The sequence below is a fragment of the Cyprinodon tularosa genome, unplaced genomic scaffold (assembly GCF_016077235.1).
Source record: "Cyprinodon tularosa strain WSP-4 unplaced genomic scaffold, ASM1607723v1 ctg10, whole genome shotgun sequence".
In the NCBI taxonomy this organism is placed as follows: domain Eukaryota; kingdom Metazoa; phylum Chordata; class Actinopteri; order Cyprinodontiformes; family Cyprinodontidae; genus Cyprinodon; species Cyprinodon tularosa.
Window position 1 is genome coordinate 46808 of NW_024037782.1, and position 18721 is coordinate 65528.

The following is an 18721-nucleotide window of genomic DNA, read 5'->3' on the forward strand; positions in this document are numbered from 1 at the left end:
ATAGGAGGTTCCCGGGGTGCAGCTCTCCTGCCCAGAGCTGACGTCAAAACACAGATCAGCGCTACACTGCTGCAGGCAGACAGATTCCTGGAGTACCACAGCCAGTTCCCTGAAGCTGCACTCAAAACCACCATTGAGGCTTACTCACTGATCAACAAGAACAAGCCGAAAACTGAGCTGGCTCTCATCTACAGCAATGATGAGTTCAAGACCTGCAGTGGCTCTGTATCAGTTCTTCATGGCGAACAATCTTCAGGACACCCTCTTAAAGATTCTAGCTCTGCTGAAGATCCTCATCACAAGTCCCGTGACCACAGCTGAATCTGAGAGGTGCTTCCCAACACTGAAGAAGATCAAGACCTTCCTCTGGAGCATGATGTCACAGGATCTTCTCAATGTCCTGGCCATCATCTCTATGTAGAAGAATCTAGTCAAAACCAAACCTTACTCCAACCATAGAGAAATTGATTGAGTCATTGACCAGAGTCACGGCTGGTGGACAAAACCCCACCAGCCGTCATTGGTGTCTGCCTTAAGGGTTGATCATGCAGTTGCAGCTCATTGAGACATTATTTTCAAATAATCTTAATCAAATAAATGTAAAATACACAGTGCAGTAAAACTACCTGAAGAACTCATTTAAAAAAAAGCTATTCAAGTAAATGTAAGTAGTTAGCATTCGTGTCTAATTACGTTATGCTGTGCAACCACTGATTGTAGCTGGGAGTTGTTTGCTGCTGCGCCAGACAACTCTAGTTTGTGGCATAAAATTAAGTGCAGGTGTTACAAGGATATTACTGCGGCAGCAGAAAACCATTTTGTCAGATACCATCAGACAGGTTTACATCCAACACCTTTCAAGGCGATTTCATATTCATTTTCACTTATGTAATACATAGTGCATTACCATATTACTAAGCAGGTCAGCAGTCATCTTCATGAAAGCATTTTAAGAGTTTTTGTACATTTTTAGCTACAGTTTGAAAATACTCAAAAAGCCTAATCCATTAAAAAGTGAAACTGTTTCATAGTATTTCCATAATGTATACGAAAACCTGCTTAGAGTGGTTAAAAAGGACTGAAAAATAACACAGTGCTTACTTTATATTCTATAGATCTTTATTTAATTCAGCAAGTAACACATATAGCAATCATGCTTTTTCATAGAACACTATCTTAAGACATTTATTATATATTTTTTTTTTACATATAATATTTTACATTAGGCCCATTTAACAGCTAAAAATGTACAAAACAATAATCCCTGACTAGACATTTCTATTAAATTATTGTTATTATTTATTATTACTCTATTCTGTTATTGTCATTGCGATTTTACTGTGGAGAGATATGTACCTTAGTTTCTGAGACAGTATTATTGCAGAAAACAGTAAGAGATGTCACATTGCTCCATTCAACATTTAGACTGAATAAAAGAAAATCTCAGCGAATATAGACATTCACAGATACATGTATTACACAATCCAGTTTACAACATCATTCAAGAGAGAAATGGTGGTATGATAACTTTATACAAAATTCATGGAAACCTTGCGTCATTGCACTTTTTTTATTCATATAGCTTAAAAAAATAAGTCAGTAAAGTTATAAGTTCCGGGACTGATTCAGCCTGATATCTGTCACATGTAGCTGCCATAAAAGCATATTGTCTTGATCCTTCCTTGTCACAATGTTAGTTATTTGTGATAAAATTAGAGCCTACAGTTCTTTTTATAATGTTATTCTTTAAAGAATAAAGTATGATCAAATATGTAACATTTTTCTTTGCTTCACAGTTATATTTTTATGGCCTGTGTAGTTTGTGCTTGGGTTTTGTTGTGCTAACAGTGTTTTGTCCTCTGACCGATAGCATGCTCCTCGATCCTAGAATCTCTAGGTCATAAATATGTTTCAGAAGGCATTTAAAAAAAAAAATAGGCATAGGCGGGTTATCAGTATAAAAAATACATAAGAGTTCTACAAGATTATGACTACAAAACCATAACATTTTCTCTTGTTCTGCTCCTACAAGGTTTAAATCAATTTGATGAGAAGGTTAAAAAGTCAGTCAGAGTGACTATATATTTTGGCTTTATGGAGTGCAGACTATTGCCAAAGCTGCAGCACACTTTCTGACAGTTTGCTGAAAACAGGAAACAACACTTTTTAATCACTTATAAGAACGACCAATCCATCTGATTGGAAATTTCCAGCCATTATTCTTATCCAGTTAACACTGTTTTAAACTACAGCTAACAAGCTGTGATCTACATTTCAGGCAGCTGATTGCCATACAGGTATTGGTTATTATCAAGTTAAAACCAGTATGTTATCCTTCAGATTGTTTATTTTCTCCTGTTTAGACTTTGTGTTAAAATCAAACTGACCCCAAATGGTCTGGATCAGTTCCAATAAAATTGTAATGGGCGCACCACTGGCATTACTGGGGCTGCCTTTAGTGGTACTGAGAAAAAAGTAATATTTGACTGGTAAAAAACAAACAGATGGAATACTTAATACGCCTTCAGTTCATGTACAAAATCTGTACACGGGTCTGGAAATAACATAAACCCATTTTAATCATGTTGCAGGGCTAACTTCAAACACAGCAGGGTTTCCTAATTGATATGCTCATAAACCACAATAACTTCTAATAGCAATAAAGCTAATATGAATGTATTACATTTTTCTATATTTTGAACCTTTAAACATACTTACATGTTTACTAAATAAGATTGTGTAGTACTTTCTATCACAACTAATTCCTATTCATTAAGCTTTATCTGCTTGGAAGCCATACTAGATTTAGATATAATGTTTTTTTTTAAGAAACCCAACTTTCCCTTTTACAATTCTGACTTTGGGGACTTTTCTGTTATTTTCTCTTCTGTAAACACTTTTTCCCCTTCTGAGTCCAAATTAAACATCATCAAAACCTATCCTTTAACCAACCAAGCAGTACCAATGGCTAGAAATGTTTTTGGTTTATCAGTGTGAATTTAAATATATAACTACAAATGTCTTTAGTCCTACAGTTTTAGAAAATCAGTCAGAATGCTGCCACTTGAACAATATCATATTAGGGGAATTGATAAGTTTTTTTTTCTAGACTCACTGTTATGACTTTAAACATTGAGTAATCAATAACTTACATTGGTTCTGCAGCCATAGAAATCCTTGTTATTTTATTACATAAATGAAGGTAAAAAGATTATATATTTGTGTTTCCAGTATATTCCATTCATCATAATTTACCACAAGGCTGTCATACCATGAGAACCTCATACCGCCCATGCCTATTACAGGTCTTAAGAACCAGGAAGCACTATCACTATTTGTGTCTTAATGAATATTTAGACTTAAACATTTTTAGGGTTTTTAGGGTTACACTTTCTAGATTGAGTGATAATTATTTCAGTGAATCTGGTCGATGTCTAAAACAGTTTGGTCACATCTACATTTGTTCCTGAGGAGTGGGTTACTGAACAGATTTACAAGTAAACAAGTACAGGCAAAAATTCGGTATTGGTGTCACAGAAATCCATTTTACTAACCCCAATACAGGACACAAGTCATGGCAGAAGGCAACAAACTACTTCACACGGTCCTTTGTTCCCACTTAACCATCCCACAGCCACTTAGAAATATACATATTCCAAATAATTGATCTTCAAGTGGAGCTGTGTGAACACAGAACTGTGGAATTTCAAAAATGGCTATACCTTTTGTAATAGAGGCTTCCGTCCACACTGGTGCTATATTTTCTAAATATTGCTTTTCTGCATCAAGGGGTGCATTGACTCCATTAGTCTGCAGATAAAACGCTAACTGTCCAAATTAATGAGAGCAATTTGGTCCTTCTCAGATTCATAGAAAATGATCTAAAAAAATGTCTCTAAACAGTCAGACAACATTTAAATGAATTATTCATTAGAAAATAAATACAACAGTCATAACAGTCTCTTGCTAAGTGTAAAATAAGTTATTTTTGCTGTTTTCACAGATTTCAGTCATGCCATTAAGAAGTATTTAAAATACAACAAAGTACTTGTGCTTTTCTAATGTAGTCCTCAACATGATTGGTAAACATTTTTCAAAGAGGTGCAGGATTCTGCAAGGGAATGATAACGTGACAAATATATCATGTATACATACAAGCAGATTTGGCCTTACCTGTTGCACATTCCCATATTGTCTTTGCTTAATATTTATCTATTTTAGAATTTTGATCTCTAAAACCATTACATTTTATTTAACAGCTACATTGCATTCACTTTAAAGTATTTAGGTGATTTACAAAATAAAATATACTTTAGTCAATATACTTTACTCCTTTGTACAGTATTTTAAATTTAGTTAATTAATTAATGATTTCAAAGGAATATTATTTAATCAGTAAGGGCCTTCTGATTTAAATTACATATATTCAATATACAGTAGTTTTCTAGGTCACATTTGATTCTCTAAGAAGGCTATCTTTTGCATAATGAAATTCAAAACATCACAACAACTTTGTCAGATTTATTTTTTTCTTCCTCATAGGCTTTAAAACTCTGTATTATAAAAATAAACAAACAGAAAAACCCCCTTAAAAATAACCATGTAATCAGGTTGGTTTCACATGTCCCCAGGAGGTAGGTGAATAAAAGCAGACGTTGAAGTCTAGTGGTTGTTCCCAACCTTGATTACGGTGCAGCGCCGGTCTGGCCACTCAAACAGAGAGGGAGGCTGTGCTTAGATTTTTTTTTCTTAGATGTAGGCTTCTTCATTTGCAGGGTTCTGATTCTGGGTTTCTGTCTGCTGATCCGGACCATTTTCCTGAGCCTTCACCAGAACCAAAGGTTTGATCATCATGCGTAAACGCTGAGAAGAGAATCAAGAGGATTAGGTTTTTCTAATATAACTGATACTGTCCTTTGTTGTAAAGTGGATATAAAGCAATGACACTTATTGAAAATGTGGGTTTTTGTGATTGTAAAATAATTCATATAGGATTCTCCCCCATCTTAATGTAACCTGTAGATTGATAAACAACAATTAAATAATCAACACTGAATCCCTCGGATGGAGTTAGGGCATTGCTAAATAGGTTTTAAAATACTTTCTTAAAATCCCCAGTTCAAGCCAAACGGAAAACAACAACGAAGCATGATGCTGCCACCACTAAGCTTCACTGTAGCAAAGGGGATGTTTAATGGTGTTTAGTTTGACAAAAATACCTTTAAGGCCTTTATTTCATCAGACTTATTCCCCACATGCTTATTTTAGACTTTTGAATTGTTTTTTTTTTCTTTTACAAACAAAAAATGTTTCCAAAATCTTTTTTTTTGCTTGTAATTGCAAATATTTTTACATCTCTTAAGGTCAGGACAGTTTTTCATATGACAGTAAAACTTATATTTCAGAGTTCAAGATCTCTGCCAGTTAAATTAGAATAGGGGTGTGAAGAGTTTATATCTACTGCAGGATAAAAGGGAGAAGGTCACTACATGTCAATCTGACTAAATCTTCTAAAGCTTGAAGTTTTACAGAGTGTTGGACTGCATGCTTCCTCAGTCATTCTAATGAAGTGTTTGTGAAACTAAGTGGTGGCCTGAAAGCAGAACGGCATTCAGCTTCCTGATTGCTACAATTACACAATCAGCCATCAGCTGCTTCTGCAGGATCTGACAGCTGCATTTCGCTTTTGATAGCTTCTATTGCAAAGCCTGCAATTATGGCACATTTATTCTTACAGCAGGGACTATAAGCTATATATATCACAACGAGCTGCATTCAACATGCTGTGAAAAAGTGGATACCAACCAGCTAATAATGTAATTGTTAAGCTAAAAAAGAGGGTTTGTCTGACAGTTGGTCAAGGAAGCCATGAAGAATTTCTTTACACAACTAATTATTTTTCATTCTATAATCCTTTTATCACAGTCCTGCTCTTCATTGCGGTTTATTATTTCTCTATCAAGCTTGCCTGTGAATTTGCTCATTAAAAACCACTGAATCATGCACAGTGCCAGAGATGGGTTCTAATCCTCAATATAAAATATGGCAAAGCAAAGTTCAGCGATTTTTCATTCACTAAGGAGTACCCTTTGGCCTCATGTCAACATATTTTTTCTTACTGTCAATTTTGGAAAAAATAAATAGCTTATTTTATTACAGTATACTACTATACAGTAATTTGGAATGGGCTGAATTAAAAAAAAAATATTTTCTCTATCTAATAATAAAGAATTGACAATACCTTCTTCTTAGCTACAGATTTTGGGCCTAATCCGCTACTTTATTTATTTATTATTACTACCCCCCCAAAACAAAAAACAAAACAAAAAAAGGACAACTCAGAAAGTGTTTAAATACAGAAATGCATAAAGTGATTGCAAAAACCTGGATATGATAACAGCATCTTACCTCTTTGTAAGTGCCTTTGAGTGTTAGGAACATGTAGCCCATGTAGCCTGGGATGAGGATCATTGAGGATAAGGCCATTAGCCAACCGACCCCCTGACCCCAGCTTGGAAAAACATAATCTCCCATAGTAAGGGGAACCATCTGTACAGCACTGAACAAGAAGACTCCCTGTAGAACAAATAGTTAATAGAAGATATCTAAGCATCTTACATCATAAGACATTTTGCCCTGTGTTTAGCTCTATACATTGAACCTCCTCCGGAGTTACATTGGTCTTTTTTTGTTGTTGTTTAAAATTACAAATTTTAATGAAGTTAAAACCACCTATACTTAACATTTAACTTTAAATTACAATAAAATGCTCTAATATTCGGTATCACAACAAAATGTCTTAAGGTGACACTTACAGCCACAATGAGAGGAGTGAAAACAACCCAGCAGAGCTTCCACCACAGACAGGGCCTGTAACCAATCATTTCCTCAATGTTGTCAAAAAATTTGTTCACACCTGTAAATAAAAAGATAAACAACATAAAAAGTATTTTCCCAATGCACATTGTGACCTTTTGGAATTAGGTATCTTATATATGTTTTTCAAAAAATATTGCTCACCATAGAACCATGAAATTGAGATACACTCGAAGAAGACTAGGAAAAGCAGCGACATTCCACTCGCTGAGTAGTAGTCAAATAGCTTAAACACATACAATCCACCCTATAGAATAAGAAAAAATAACAAATGGATGAAGCAGAAGAAGTTAAGCTTAAAGCATATTACAGTGTCATTATAAGGTTTAAAGAAATTGAAACTCGAATAAACAAAATATTACACCAGAAAGTCAAGCAAAAATCATTTTAATCATACAAGGGTGTATGATTTCTGAAAAACATCATTTTAGAATGATGCATTGTCAGGTAGCAGCCCAGTATGTCATCAAAACCTTTATGTACAAGCATACCCCCCCCTAAATTTTACACAATCCACACTTTAAGGCTGAGAAGGTGAACTATGATATTCAATGTTGTTGAGTAATGTTTTCAGTCTTTCTTTCATAAGTATTCCATCCATCCATCCATCCATCCATCCATCCATCCATCCATCCATCCATCCATCCATCCATCCATCCATCCATCCATCCATCCATCCATCCATCCATGCATCCATCCATCCATCCATCCATCCATCCATCCATCCATCCATCCATCCATCCATCCATCCATCCATCCATCCATCCATCCATCCATCCAGCCAGCCAGCCAGCCAGCCAGCCAGCCAGCATCTCCAGTTTGTCTGAAATCATGTCACTGGGATAACATTAGGGAAACCTAAATGTTCACCTCCCATTCTCCAGTTCTTTCTGTAGCACCTTAGACATGATTTACGGTCCCTACAGTAGTGGTTTTTTCAGGTCTGCCCATGGTTTCCGTATCAATTAAACAGGCATTCAACTTTCAAAGAGGGCAGGGATGCTCCCCAGGAAGGACACGGGTAATATGCATGCACTACCTGCATGACCATAGGTGTGGGTGGCAGATGTAAAATACGAGATGTGTTAGTTCGTTTTAAAAGTCTTTCTTCACAACAAAAAACAAATGTAATGCCTTCATTACTGTAGTTGAGGTGGCAATCCATCCACAAAGAAACATGACACCAAGAGACTAAAGCCAACTTATTTAGGCAAATTAATGACATCCTCACTAAAGGGATGAGTCCACATTTTTTGGGATAGGATCTATTCCTTTAGATAGAATATCACACCGTCTCTCTGGTGACATTAAACATGGCCAAAAAAACCCCACCTGGTCACTCATTCAAAGCCTGAAGACAATAACCGAACCAAAAGCAAAATGCCAAGGCCAAACCCTGAAATTACCTAGCAGTACACCATTCTCTACATAACTATGCTTTCAACTCCTGCCAATGAACACCACAGCCATGATTAGAGCCAATATGCAAGCTTGGTTTAGGCCAAACTGCACTTATACCAAGCTTAACATTCAGCTGATGATGCCGACCTAGCTTTTTAATAGTATAAAGATCAATCCCTTAAAACTGATCCCAGTACCCCGTATCCCAGCAGAACTCATCACAAAATGGCTTAGGGCACATAGACCAATCCCATTTAAACATCTGCAAAGTAAATCTAGACCAATCAACCTAACTCAGCTAAAAAATGGATGCCAAAGCGGTTAATATCCAGTTTGCTGTTTTATAACCAGAATCAATCATAATCTCTATTGTAACTTACTGCACTACACTCCCTCGGGAGGGGTAGAAAGTGTATGCCCTAAATAGTTCAGATCTATCCCATATTCCCCTTCCTCAAGAAAAGAAAAGAAAAATAGGATCCTTAGACTAGGACCGTCACATCGTCCCATTCCTCAAGATCTCAACAGTCAGCTGAATGGTGTCCAACATTAATAGCATTTGTTAGTGGGACTTCTGGCTACCACCATGATGGGTTACAAAAATCTTCAAGCAAGGTCTCAAAGGAAAATCTTGCTCATAGTCAATCAGATTTCACATTGATATGTCAGGTTTTGTGGAAGTTTGAAGAGGGTCCAAATCCAGAGCTGGACGCTGAAGTAATATCTTGCAGATTTAATCATCCAAAAGGTGGAAACTGAAGCAAAAATTTAACATAACAAAATACAGAAAACCAAAAACAACAAGACACCAGCGAAAACACACCTAAGGAGCAAATAAACGGCAAGGAACCATTAAGTAGTAACTGAAGAGGAGGAGTACATATGCCAAAAAAATGACTGGGGTAATAAACTGATAGGCAGGTGAGCAGGTGTGGACAGAAGAACCTAGAAGAGAGCTAGGTGAAGGAGACTGACAGTAGGGGGCAACAGGGGTTAAACAGGAAATACATAAGAACCCAAACACAACCAGAGTATGACACAAAATGGAAATGAAACCCATAAAACTAAAATAGATGGACCACCTTTTGCTCAATCTGTTTGTTTTTATAGATATCTTGTGCCTTGCAAGACCAACAGCCAAACACTATTCAAATATAGATCCATCCTTAGATTCACAGACCTTTAGGTGATACCATTGTTACTCAACTTGACACTGCAGTCCCTCATAATCTCCAAATGCCAATCCCTTGCCAAACAGCACAAAAGTATTTAAAGAAAACTTTGTAATCTGAAGACTACTGAGTGCATTAGCAAAGACAAAAGACAGAACTTCCATCTTGCAATCAAAGGTAAGAGGTTAGACTCCCACTACGGAACACTCAGAAAGGGGGGGGGGGATTCCTTACTCTTTTTATCTATGTACAAGCTAATGTTTGCAGTGGAGCACAGGCAGCAGGTGCAGGAAATATGAAGACATTGCTGTTCAAAATTGAAAACAAAAATGTATGCCTTTTTCTGTATTAGACTATTTAGATATTACCGACATAATAACTTGTATTAATAACTGAGAGAAAGTCTACCTGGTCTAAAAAAAATCATAAAATCCTTGACAAAGAAAAAGTTAGAAGATACCCAAAACATACACAAGTTTAGCAAATGTATCATCATGGTATCATCCCTGATATTTCCACTTATTTACCTGTGTGATGTTTGACAGGCCAATGATGTAAGAGACAAGGCAGACGCAAGCGATGAAGATTTCTCTACGTTTTCGGAGGATGTGAGGAAACTCATCAACCAGTGCTGTGATGAAGCCTTCCACAGTGCAGAACTGCAGAGCCATTTCAAAACTGTGTTACTTAACACACTGCTGTCACAATAAAATAGTTTGTTTTAGTATACAGATGAAAACCTTTTAGCAAAATATTGCTTTCTAATAAAAGAAGTACATTTTTGTAAAATAAGGTCAAAATTTAAATACGTTAGGACACCTGAAAAATATTTTAATCTAGTAAGTATTGTCATGGTCCAAAAAAGCAGACCATGTTTACTGGATTATTTTCACCTGGCTGTCAATTCCCAGCATCAGCAGCATGGAGAAAAACAGTATTGCCCAGAGAGGAGAGATTGGTAGTTGGGTGACGGCTTCAGGATACGCCAAAAAGGCCAGGCCAGGTCCTGATACAAAATAGATTACTTTTAGCCCCAGTACACAGTAGGCAAGGTATGAACATATACAATTTCAAATTATGTAATGAAAGGGTTTATTATTATTTATAACAGTTAAGGAATTTCAACAATGCAAAAAAACTGCTGTATAAAACAAGATATTTTAGGTAAAATCAACTCAACAAAAAAAATGCCACATAGCTACAATTATTATTGCAATGAACAAAAAACAGTTACCGTACTATTCTCTATATATACAGACAGTCATTAAAAAATATTAGACTGCAATACTTGCCATTACTATCTTGTTAATTTTTTTGTCTCGCAACAATAAACATATCAGTTCGGGCACATAAGGTATAATGATGAGAGAAATAGCTCAGTAGAGCTTAGATAACATATTAATGTTTTTACATACATACATTAAAGGCTATGGCTCTATAGGGATTTCATTTTTTTATTTTCTATCTTTCTCTTTTTTTTATTGGGGAAACATTGCTTTCAATAAAAAAAGGCTAATATTTTTTCATAACTGTATCTATTTATATAGATATACATTTTCTATAATCTTCAACAATAATTACCTGAGGCAGCCACGTCAGCAATTGGCCTCTTTGTTACGTAAGACATGAATCCCACAATAGAAAAGATGACAAAGCCGGCAAACATACTGGTGAAGGAGTTGATGCAACAGACAATGATAGAATCTCTACGGGGAAAGAGAAAAGCACAAGATAGCCATTGTTATGCCTGTATCAATTCCTTATCATCCTGTCACACATTGGAGTGAGGCATTTGGGGGAAAATGGAAGGGAGAAGTCAAAAGCCATTTTCTTTTCTGTAGAATCATGGAAGCTAAAGCAATTTTTTACTGAACTTAAATAATATTGGATTTTAACATCATTCAGTGTTGCTTCCTTAGTCTTTAGGTTAAGTAGGGTGGGTGAGGCATAGAACATTTTATATATTCTTAAGGGTTGAACAAACAGGGGAAAAAAACAAAACATTGTGAGTCCTGTGTAGCCAAAAGTTAAATTTTCAAAAAGAGAAAGATTGTACAGTAGGCCTACAGGTTTTATGAATATAAAAGAAAATAAAAGGAGACTTTCGATCTTCTGTAAAAATGTAGTGTGTGATTGGAACTGTTTGTTAACATTTCAAGTGTACAGTTACCTTTAAAGGTAAATTAACCTGAGAGGGAGAATAATTTAGTCACCTACCTGTAGACATTATTATTGAAGGGATTGTAACTGCCAAGAGCAATCAAAGAGCCTAATCCCAGACCGTAGGAGAAGAAGATCTGTGTGGCAGCATCAAGCCATACCTAAACCACAAAGGGTTTAGAAAATATGTCAAAGTCATTACGTATAGACTGCAGTTTTTTTTTTATTGTGTTGAGAGATTTTTTTTTACTTAGATCATTATAGAAAAACAAAGTTTTCTATTAAAGCAAACAAAAAAATGCTTTCAACAGTTTAAAGAAAAAAAAAAATCTTGTAATTACAATGTATTCGTTCTTTATCTGAACTGTTGCTCACACAGTATAGACATAGGATTACCTCATGTTAAATAATTAATTAAGGTTGTCTATGACAGAGTAAAGTAGCAAAGACAAAGTTAAGAACGAGTAAATCTTTATATTTTTCACAGATAAAAATTTGAAAAAGATGGTTATGCATATTTATTGGTCGGGAGCACTTAACTTGAGTAAAATGTTTGGCTACTCCATTCAATGGGAGTAACAAAGACACACAGTTTATGTTTATGTCAACATTAGTTTTCCTTTTTTAGTACACAAGCTTACTTCATATCTGTTGAATCTACTATTATATAGAACTACTATACAGTAAGGAACAAATATTGCCACTGGTGGAACTGCTTTTATAACTTTTATGATAAAATAAAACTGATTGAAGAATTGCTTCTTTTGCGTTGATTTCTTATTTTTCGATTACATGATTTCTTTCTTTTAAAGATTTTATTATAGTCTTTAAAATACCAGAATTTATACCTTACTTTACAGTTTGGTCTGTCTTATTATATAGATTTAAATAGTAAATCAGACCTTATGAGTTATTCAGTACCTTAGAAGCCAAATACGTTTTTACTCTTACAAATTTTTTGGATGATAACTCTTTTTTATTAAAAAGAGTTAAAGTAAGATCAGTACATTTTTTTTGTACTCCACCCACCACTGTATATATGTGATAAACCATATGACTATGAACTTTAATATAACCTATTTCCCTGCATACCCATATTATCCTCTGTTAGAGTAAAGTCTCTACAGAATTTACAAACTCAGAGCCAAAAATCTGTGTAGCTAAAATTCTGTCAGTTTGAATAGAGAGCATTTGATAACAGATTTAACAAGTCATGCCACAAACTAGAATTAGGTGTGAATTTGGGATAGAATTACTTTAACATGTGATTAATCTTTAAAGTATTGACTCTGACTACCTTTCCTGTCCCTTCTGATGAGCATTATCCCCACATCACAATACTGTCACCCCTATGTTCCACTGTGGAAATTGTGTATTCATGGTTTGAATGCTAGTTTTAAGTCCCACATCAGAATCAGAAAATTCTTTATTGCCAAGTAGTGTTTTACCTGTATGAGTAATTTGGTTTGATGATAAGATGCTAAACCTAGACAGCCAAACATAATTAACTTAAATACATGTTTGAATTTAAAATCTAGAATAAAGAATTGCAAAAAAATTCAGATTTTTAAGGACAAACACTAACCTGTCTACAGTAAAGCAATCCTTGGTATCCATGATGCTGTTTGGGTTTTCTATCACAGGTTGTCTATCAAACCTCTGAGCGTTCTATTATTTTTAAACCCTGAAGTTAGTGCTCTGAGCTTATTAACTTATTAACTATTGTAAAGAGTAAAGTGCAGATTCATGTATCTCTGTTATTTATTTATTTTATTTGTGGAATGGACCACGTATTACATTTGTTCCACTTGACAGCTATGTTCTACTTTGTGTTAGTCTATTATGCCAAATCCACTTAAATGCAATTATTATTGTGACTATAATATAACCAAAATATAGAAAGATTCAATAGGAATACTTTTGCAAAGCACTGCATCTTTAAAAATCCCTAAAACATAGTGATTGAAAGCTTTTCCATAAAAAGATAAGTTTGACAACCTCATGTTAAAGAAAGTTAAACCCATTCCTATTCTTTATTTACTGTATTTTGTGTAATGTAGCTGTGTTTTTCTCAATACCAAAACTCAAAAGGCTCACCTCAGATTCCTTGAGTTTCTGAAAGTCTGGTGTGATGTAGAAGAGAATCCCATCAATTGCTCCAGGTAAAGTGACGCCACGGCAAAACAGGATGAACAGCATAAAGTAAGGGTATGTTGCAGAGAAGTAGACTACCTGTGAAATACAAAATGGTAAGAGTGTTCTTTAAATTCTGGAAGGCATTGATTACAACATTAAATGTTGCATTAGGTTGCAAAAAAGCCTACATAGCTCAACTTGTCAATTTAGTGTTACTGTGGCACCATTCCCACAGAACTGCACAATGCCCCACTCAGCCCTCCATCTGAAGCATAATAACCCTAGAAACAGCAGGATTACAGTTCTTTCACCTTATCTAAATCCATTTTGCACATGTGCAAAGTCAAATCTGTTGAAATCATTCAAGAAGAAAGCAACTTACATCAATTAAAAGGGGGAGGTATCTGGCTTTTTTTGTGTAAAATATCCAAAATATGATCAAACAATAAAATTAAAGACCTTTGTTTTATATGACTTTGTGAATGTCAATAATAAGAAAAAGGGTATTAGGAAAACTATTTCTAAAAAAATAAATAAATATATATGATATCTTTATTTAAACTAAGTAAAGTTTCTTTTGTCATCTGTATACTACAATATTTCTAGAACTGTACAGATTTTTCATCCTTATCATCTACTCACTTTGCCTGTCCAGCTGACACCCTTCCAGATACAGAAGTAGACAAGCACCCATGCAATGGCGAGCGTGATGGCCAGTGGAATCCTAACTTCCCCTGGTTTCTCCAAACCATCCGTCAGCTGGTGCATGTTACGTCTGTAGCAAAAAAAGCAGAGTGGTCCAACTGTAACGCACCAGAGTAAAATAACTTCAAGATTCACACATGGTTACGCAAACAAGTATGCATGAAAGTCCTTTCCTGTTTTCAAATAGCTTTTTTATTTCTATTTTTTATTTATTTATTTTTTTGTTAAATTAAGATCTAAAACAAATGTTATTTTTTACCACTGCATCAGACTATTTATTGTTCGTGAACTTTCATTTCTTGTTATGCGTTGAAGTTCATTCCCTTTTGGAGGTTTTGGTCAATCATATGCAAATTGCCTTCATCTGATCCTTTCTCACCCACCCTGGTGGAAAATGATCTTTTACTACATTTCACAAAGTTTCCGACTTGGCAGACTTAAAGATCCAACTTACTCCCAGAATTCCAGAACAGCACTGGTGAGGTTTGTCGTGTCTGCAATACTATAGTTGGTGTAGCAGCGATCCGTGTTCCAGGCATTGCCACATGTATTCCATGGTAGCTCCTGAAACCAGGAAGAGAAAAAAACGCACATAGAGACAGGGAGACAACTCTTTTTTTTTTTTTTTTTTTGCTCAAAATGCTGTCCCTTCACTGGGTCCCATTCTTTTAGGCTGCCAAGCAGCCAAGACCGTGATGCTCATTTGGGACATTGAGATTTCATGGTTTTCTCAGTGAGGTGAATGCTTCATTACAGAATGCATTTATCAATACCTTGTGTGAGATGCTAATTATGCAGGAAAGGAAGTGATAAAAGTCATACTCTGTTAAAGGGTTGTTCAGCCTTACATAAGAGATTCTGGCAAGCAGCCTGTCACATTAATAAAGTAAATTACAATGTAAAGATACATTCAAAAGAACAACTATGTTTTAAATGACAAAGAAGGAATAGGTGTAGTGAGTTTACAGAGTGAATATACTCACACTGCTGAATGAGTTGTAGAGATAGTAAATAGCCCAGGCAATAATTACAATGTAATATATATTAAGCCAAAAAGAAAGAACAGCTGCAGCCAGACCCACACCTGCAACCAACAGAAAATACAGGTACTATGTTAACTCTGCTCTAAACAACAAAAAATAGATCAGACATAGCAGGAATATTATGGTCTTATACTATCTAACTCCAATAATGAAAGTTTTCAATTTTCAACTTTTTCTCTTAACATTTACAGTGTTTGAATATGTTAAATTTTTTACACACTCAACTGCTCCCGTATTATAACAGTGCAGTCAAAATTGTTTAGAGGTAAGCTTGGCAAAAAGCTCAACATTAGTATTAATATAAAAGGGTCCATTGTGTGTGTGTGTGTGTGTGTGTGTGTGTGTGTGTGTGGGTATATCTATCTATCTATCTATCTATCTATCTATCTATCTATCTATCTATCTATCTATCTATCTATCTATCTATCTATCTATCTATCTATAGATAGATAGATAGATAGATAGATAGATAGATAGATTTATATCTATATCTATAGATATATTGAACAGAGTTAATAATTATGTTACCTTTGAACATCGGAGCCAGCTTCCACACACCAAGACCTCCAATTGAAGTGTATTGACCTAGGGCCGTCTCCAGAAAGAACAGGGGCATGCCAGCAAATACCAGCGTCAAAAAGTAGGGAATCAAGAAGGCCCCTGGATGAAGCAAATAAGCACAGGAGTGTGAATCATAGACCATCAGCCATTAGTATTCACTATATTCCTTTTTTTAAAATCATTATTCGGTAGAGGAAGTATTTGGTTTCGGGCTGAGCTCAGAAAACCAAGCAGAATTTATTTCTGCTTGTGCGCAATTACGCACAGCGTTGATGAGAGGATAAACTTAAGACTTTCTTTTCAAATTTCCCAGAATCAGACTCAGCAGCCCTTTGATCACATAAACATTTACATTCCGTTTTGGAGTTGTTGAAAATAGGGACACAATTCCTGATTACCTCCGCCGTTTTTCCCACACAAGTAAGGAAATCTCCAAACATTTCCAAGTCCGATTGCGTATCCGACACAAGAGAGGAGAAAGTCAAATTTTCCACCCCAGGTTTCTCTCTCGGGTATATCCTTTTTCGTCTTCTGTACCTTCACCACCAGCGTTTTAGGCTTGTCATTTGGCGTGGTGCAGGGTGCGTCGTTCACCGTCTCGGTTAAGACGTGTCCGTCCGAGGCTTTGGTCCCGTTTGTGGCCATGATGACGGTCTGTGATAGAAAGTCCTAACCAGCGGAGCACTAGTTTCAGCACCAGTCCGCGAATCCGTCCTGCACAAATTGTCTCCGGAGAAAAGCCGAGAGAGGAGGGATCATAGAGGCTCTGTGAATGACGAGGAAAGGCGACGAGACCCTGAAAAGTAAAAAAAAAAAAAAAAAAAAAAAGTTAATAGTTAATCAAAAAGACAAGTTTAGCATGTTAATTCTGATAGAGGCGTATACTTATAAAATTTGAAATTATTTACTACTAAGGTGGGGGAAAAAATGGAAAGAAAATTAATAAATGATTATAAAATGCAATTTTCTCCATATCTATACCTTATTTAAATCTGTGCCGTTTTAACGAAAATCTATATATTTTCCCTGGTGTATAACTGTTAAATGGAAAAATATAAATATACTATTAAATGCATATAGGGCCTAATTCAAATATTTGCAGGTTCTTTAGAGAAAATATGCCTCGTGCCAAGTCAGCCGGAATAAAAATTTCCCAAAGAAAGAATTGCTGTTTATGGCCCTGAAGTGATCCGTGTTAGAAGAAATTTCAAGCCCTGCTCTTGTCCTTGATTCATTGTGCTCTACATTCAACGGCCCACTTCCCACTGCTCTGTGGTACGAGAGTAGAGCAATTAAACACATTTAGCAGTCGCAGATGCAAAGCCCACTTCTAATGAATCACCTGGAGTAGCTAATAACTCCACGTCTCTTTTGTCTTTCATAAACAATAGAGATTGATTCCGAGATTATTATTTATCCACCAAAACTAACATTAATTTCAGAAAGGTGAAAATAAATATTTGAATGATTTTAACCAATTTTTCACATACATTGGGGTTGTTTTCTTTCCAAAATAGATTATTCTTGAAAAGTGGAGCGGAAGAACGACTGAACGCTATTCATTTGGTTTCTGCTTGGTCCGTAATTAGACAAATAAAGTAAATAATTCCGGTCGTCTTAATACGGGGTGTAAATATATACATATTTATGAATCTATCTTTAGTACAAATTAATGTAAAACCTGCCTCTGAGACACATAAAGGGGCTATCAGATCGGCATTTACATTTTTTGCATAAAGAAACTACGCGCGCACAGTCTCCTGCGTAAAACCTTAGTATAATTTCTTATGTTACATTAGAAATAGACTGTGATATATGAAAGAATCCGCTATCTTTGTTAATGAGATTACGCAGGCTCGAAAGAAGAAGCCATAATTCTGCACGCTTTGTCAATTTCAGCGCATCTGGAGGTGGCGATCTCCTTGTAAATCGCCTCTGAAGTGCATCCAACATTTCCCCGCTTAATTAAAATAAACAAAAACAGAAAACGCAAACATTTTGCACATGAAAATAGGCCACTTACAGTAAAATCGAAGCTTATTGAAGGTGCGACTTTCCACTTGGGAAATATCCAATCGTTTCCCGAAAAAGTTACCTCCTTTTACTTGAAGCAGGCAAAACCAAGGAGAAAACTTTGCATCCGTCGTCAAGGACGAGACATTTGATCCTGAAGGAAGGAGTGGATGGTGGAAAAGTGCGTGTATGCGAGTGCGGGGTGCTGTCCTTAAAGAAGTGGTGCTGAAAGAGAGGGAGAGAACACTGCGAAAGAAGCTGTCGCCTTTTGAGTCGAAGCGAACAGGAACGTAACACTGAGCGCAGAGTTCTTACTCTCATCTACAGGTGCTGGTCATAAAATTAGAATATCATGAAAAAGTAGATTGATTTCAGTAATTCCATTTAAAAAGTGAAACTTGTATATTATATTCATACATTACATACAAACTCATATATTTCAGATGTTTATTTTGTTTAATTTTGATGATTACAAATGACAACAAATGAAAATCTCAAATTCATCATATCAGAAAATTAGAATATTGTGAAAAGGTTCAAAATTGATGGCCCCTGGTGCCACACTCTAATCAGCTAATTAACTCAAACCACCTGCAAAAGCCTTTAAATGGTCTTTCAGTCTAGTTCTATAGGCTACACAATCATGGGGAAGAC

General features: G+C 35.7%; 1 protein-coding gene across 2 annotated transcripts; it reads right to left on the bottom strand.

Annotated features, from left to right (window-relative positions):
- Positions 1 to 1097: 1097 nt before the first annotated feature.
- On the bottom strand, positions 1098 to 18385 carry slc6a1b (solute carrier family 6 member 1b). 2 transcript variants are annotated; one of them, XM_038290006.1, is made up of 15 exons: positions 18078 to 18385; positions 16453 to 16850; positions 16022 to 16153; positions 15434 to 15534; positions 14905 to 15014; positions 14388 to 14520; positions 13707 to 13841; positions 11667 to 11770; positions 11031 to 11155; positions 10343 to 10455; positions 9977 to 10108; positions 7021 to 7123; positions 6816 to 6916; positions 6409 to 6576; positions 1098 to 4863 (listed from the first exon to the last, which is right to left on the bottom strand). In XM_038290006.1, exons 2-15 carry the CDS (start codon positions 16697 to 16699, stop codon positions 4750 to 4752), a joined length of 1818 nt encoding a protein of 605 aa, XP_038145934.1. In that variant the 5' UTR covers positions 16700 to 16850; positions 18078 to 18385; the 3' UTR covers positions 1098 to 4749. The 2 variants fall into 2 exon arrangements, with proteins under 2 accessions (XP_038145934.1, XP_038145857.1); XM_038289929.1 differs by lacking the exon at positions 18078 to 18385 and adding an exon at positions 17036 to 17292 and having other exon boundaries at positions 4724 to 4863.
- Between the last annotated feature and the right edge of the window lie 336 nt (positions 18386 to 18721).

What these genes read in the sequence shown, in the direction of transcription:
- slc6a1b (XM_038290006.1), bottom strand. Translation starts at nt 16,699, where the DNA reads ATGGCCACAAACGGGACCAAAGCCTCGGACGGACACGTCTTAACCGAG. An exon ending in GTGTCAGCTGGACAGGCAAA is followed by an intron (nt 13,842 to 14,387) that starts GTGAGTAGATGA and finishes TGTATTTCACAG; the next exon opens with GTAGTCTACTTCTCTGCAAC. An exon ending in GCCTGTCAAACATCACACAG is followed by an intron (nt 7,124 to 9,976) that starts GTAAATAAGTGG and finishes CTTATTCTATAG; the next exon opens with GGTGGATTGTATGTGTTTAA.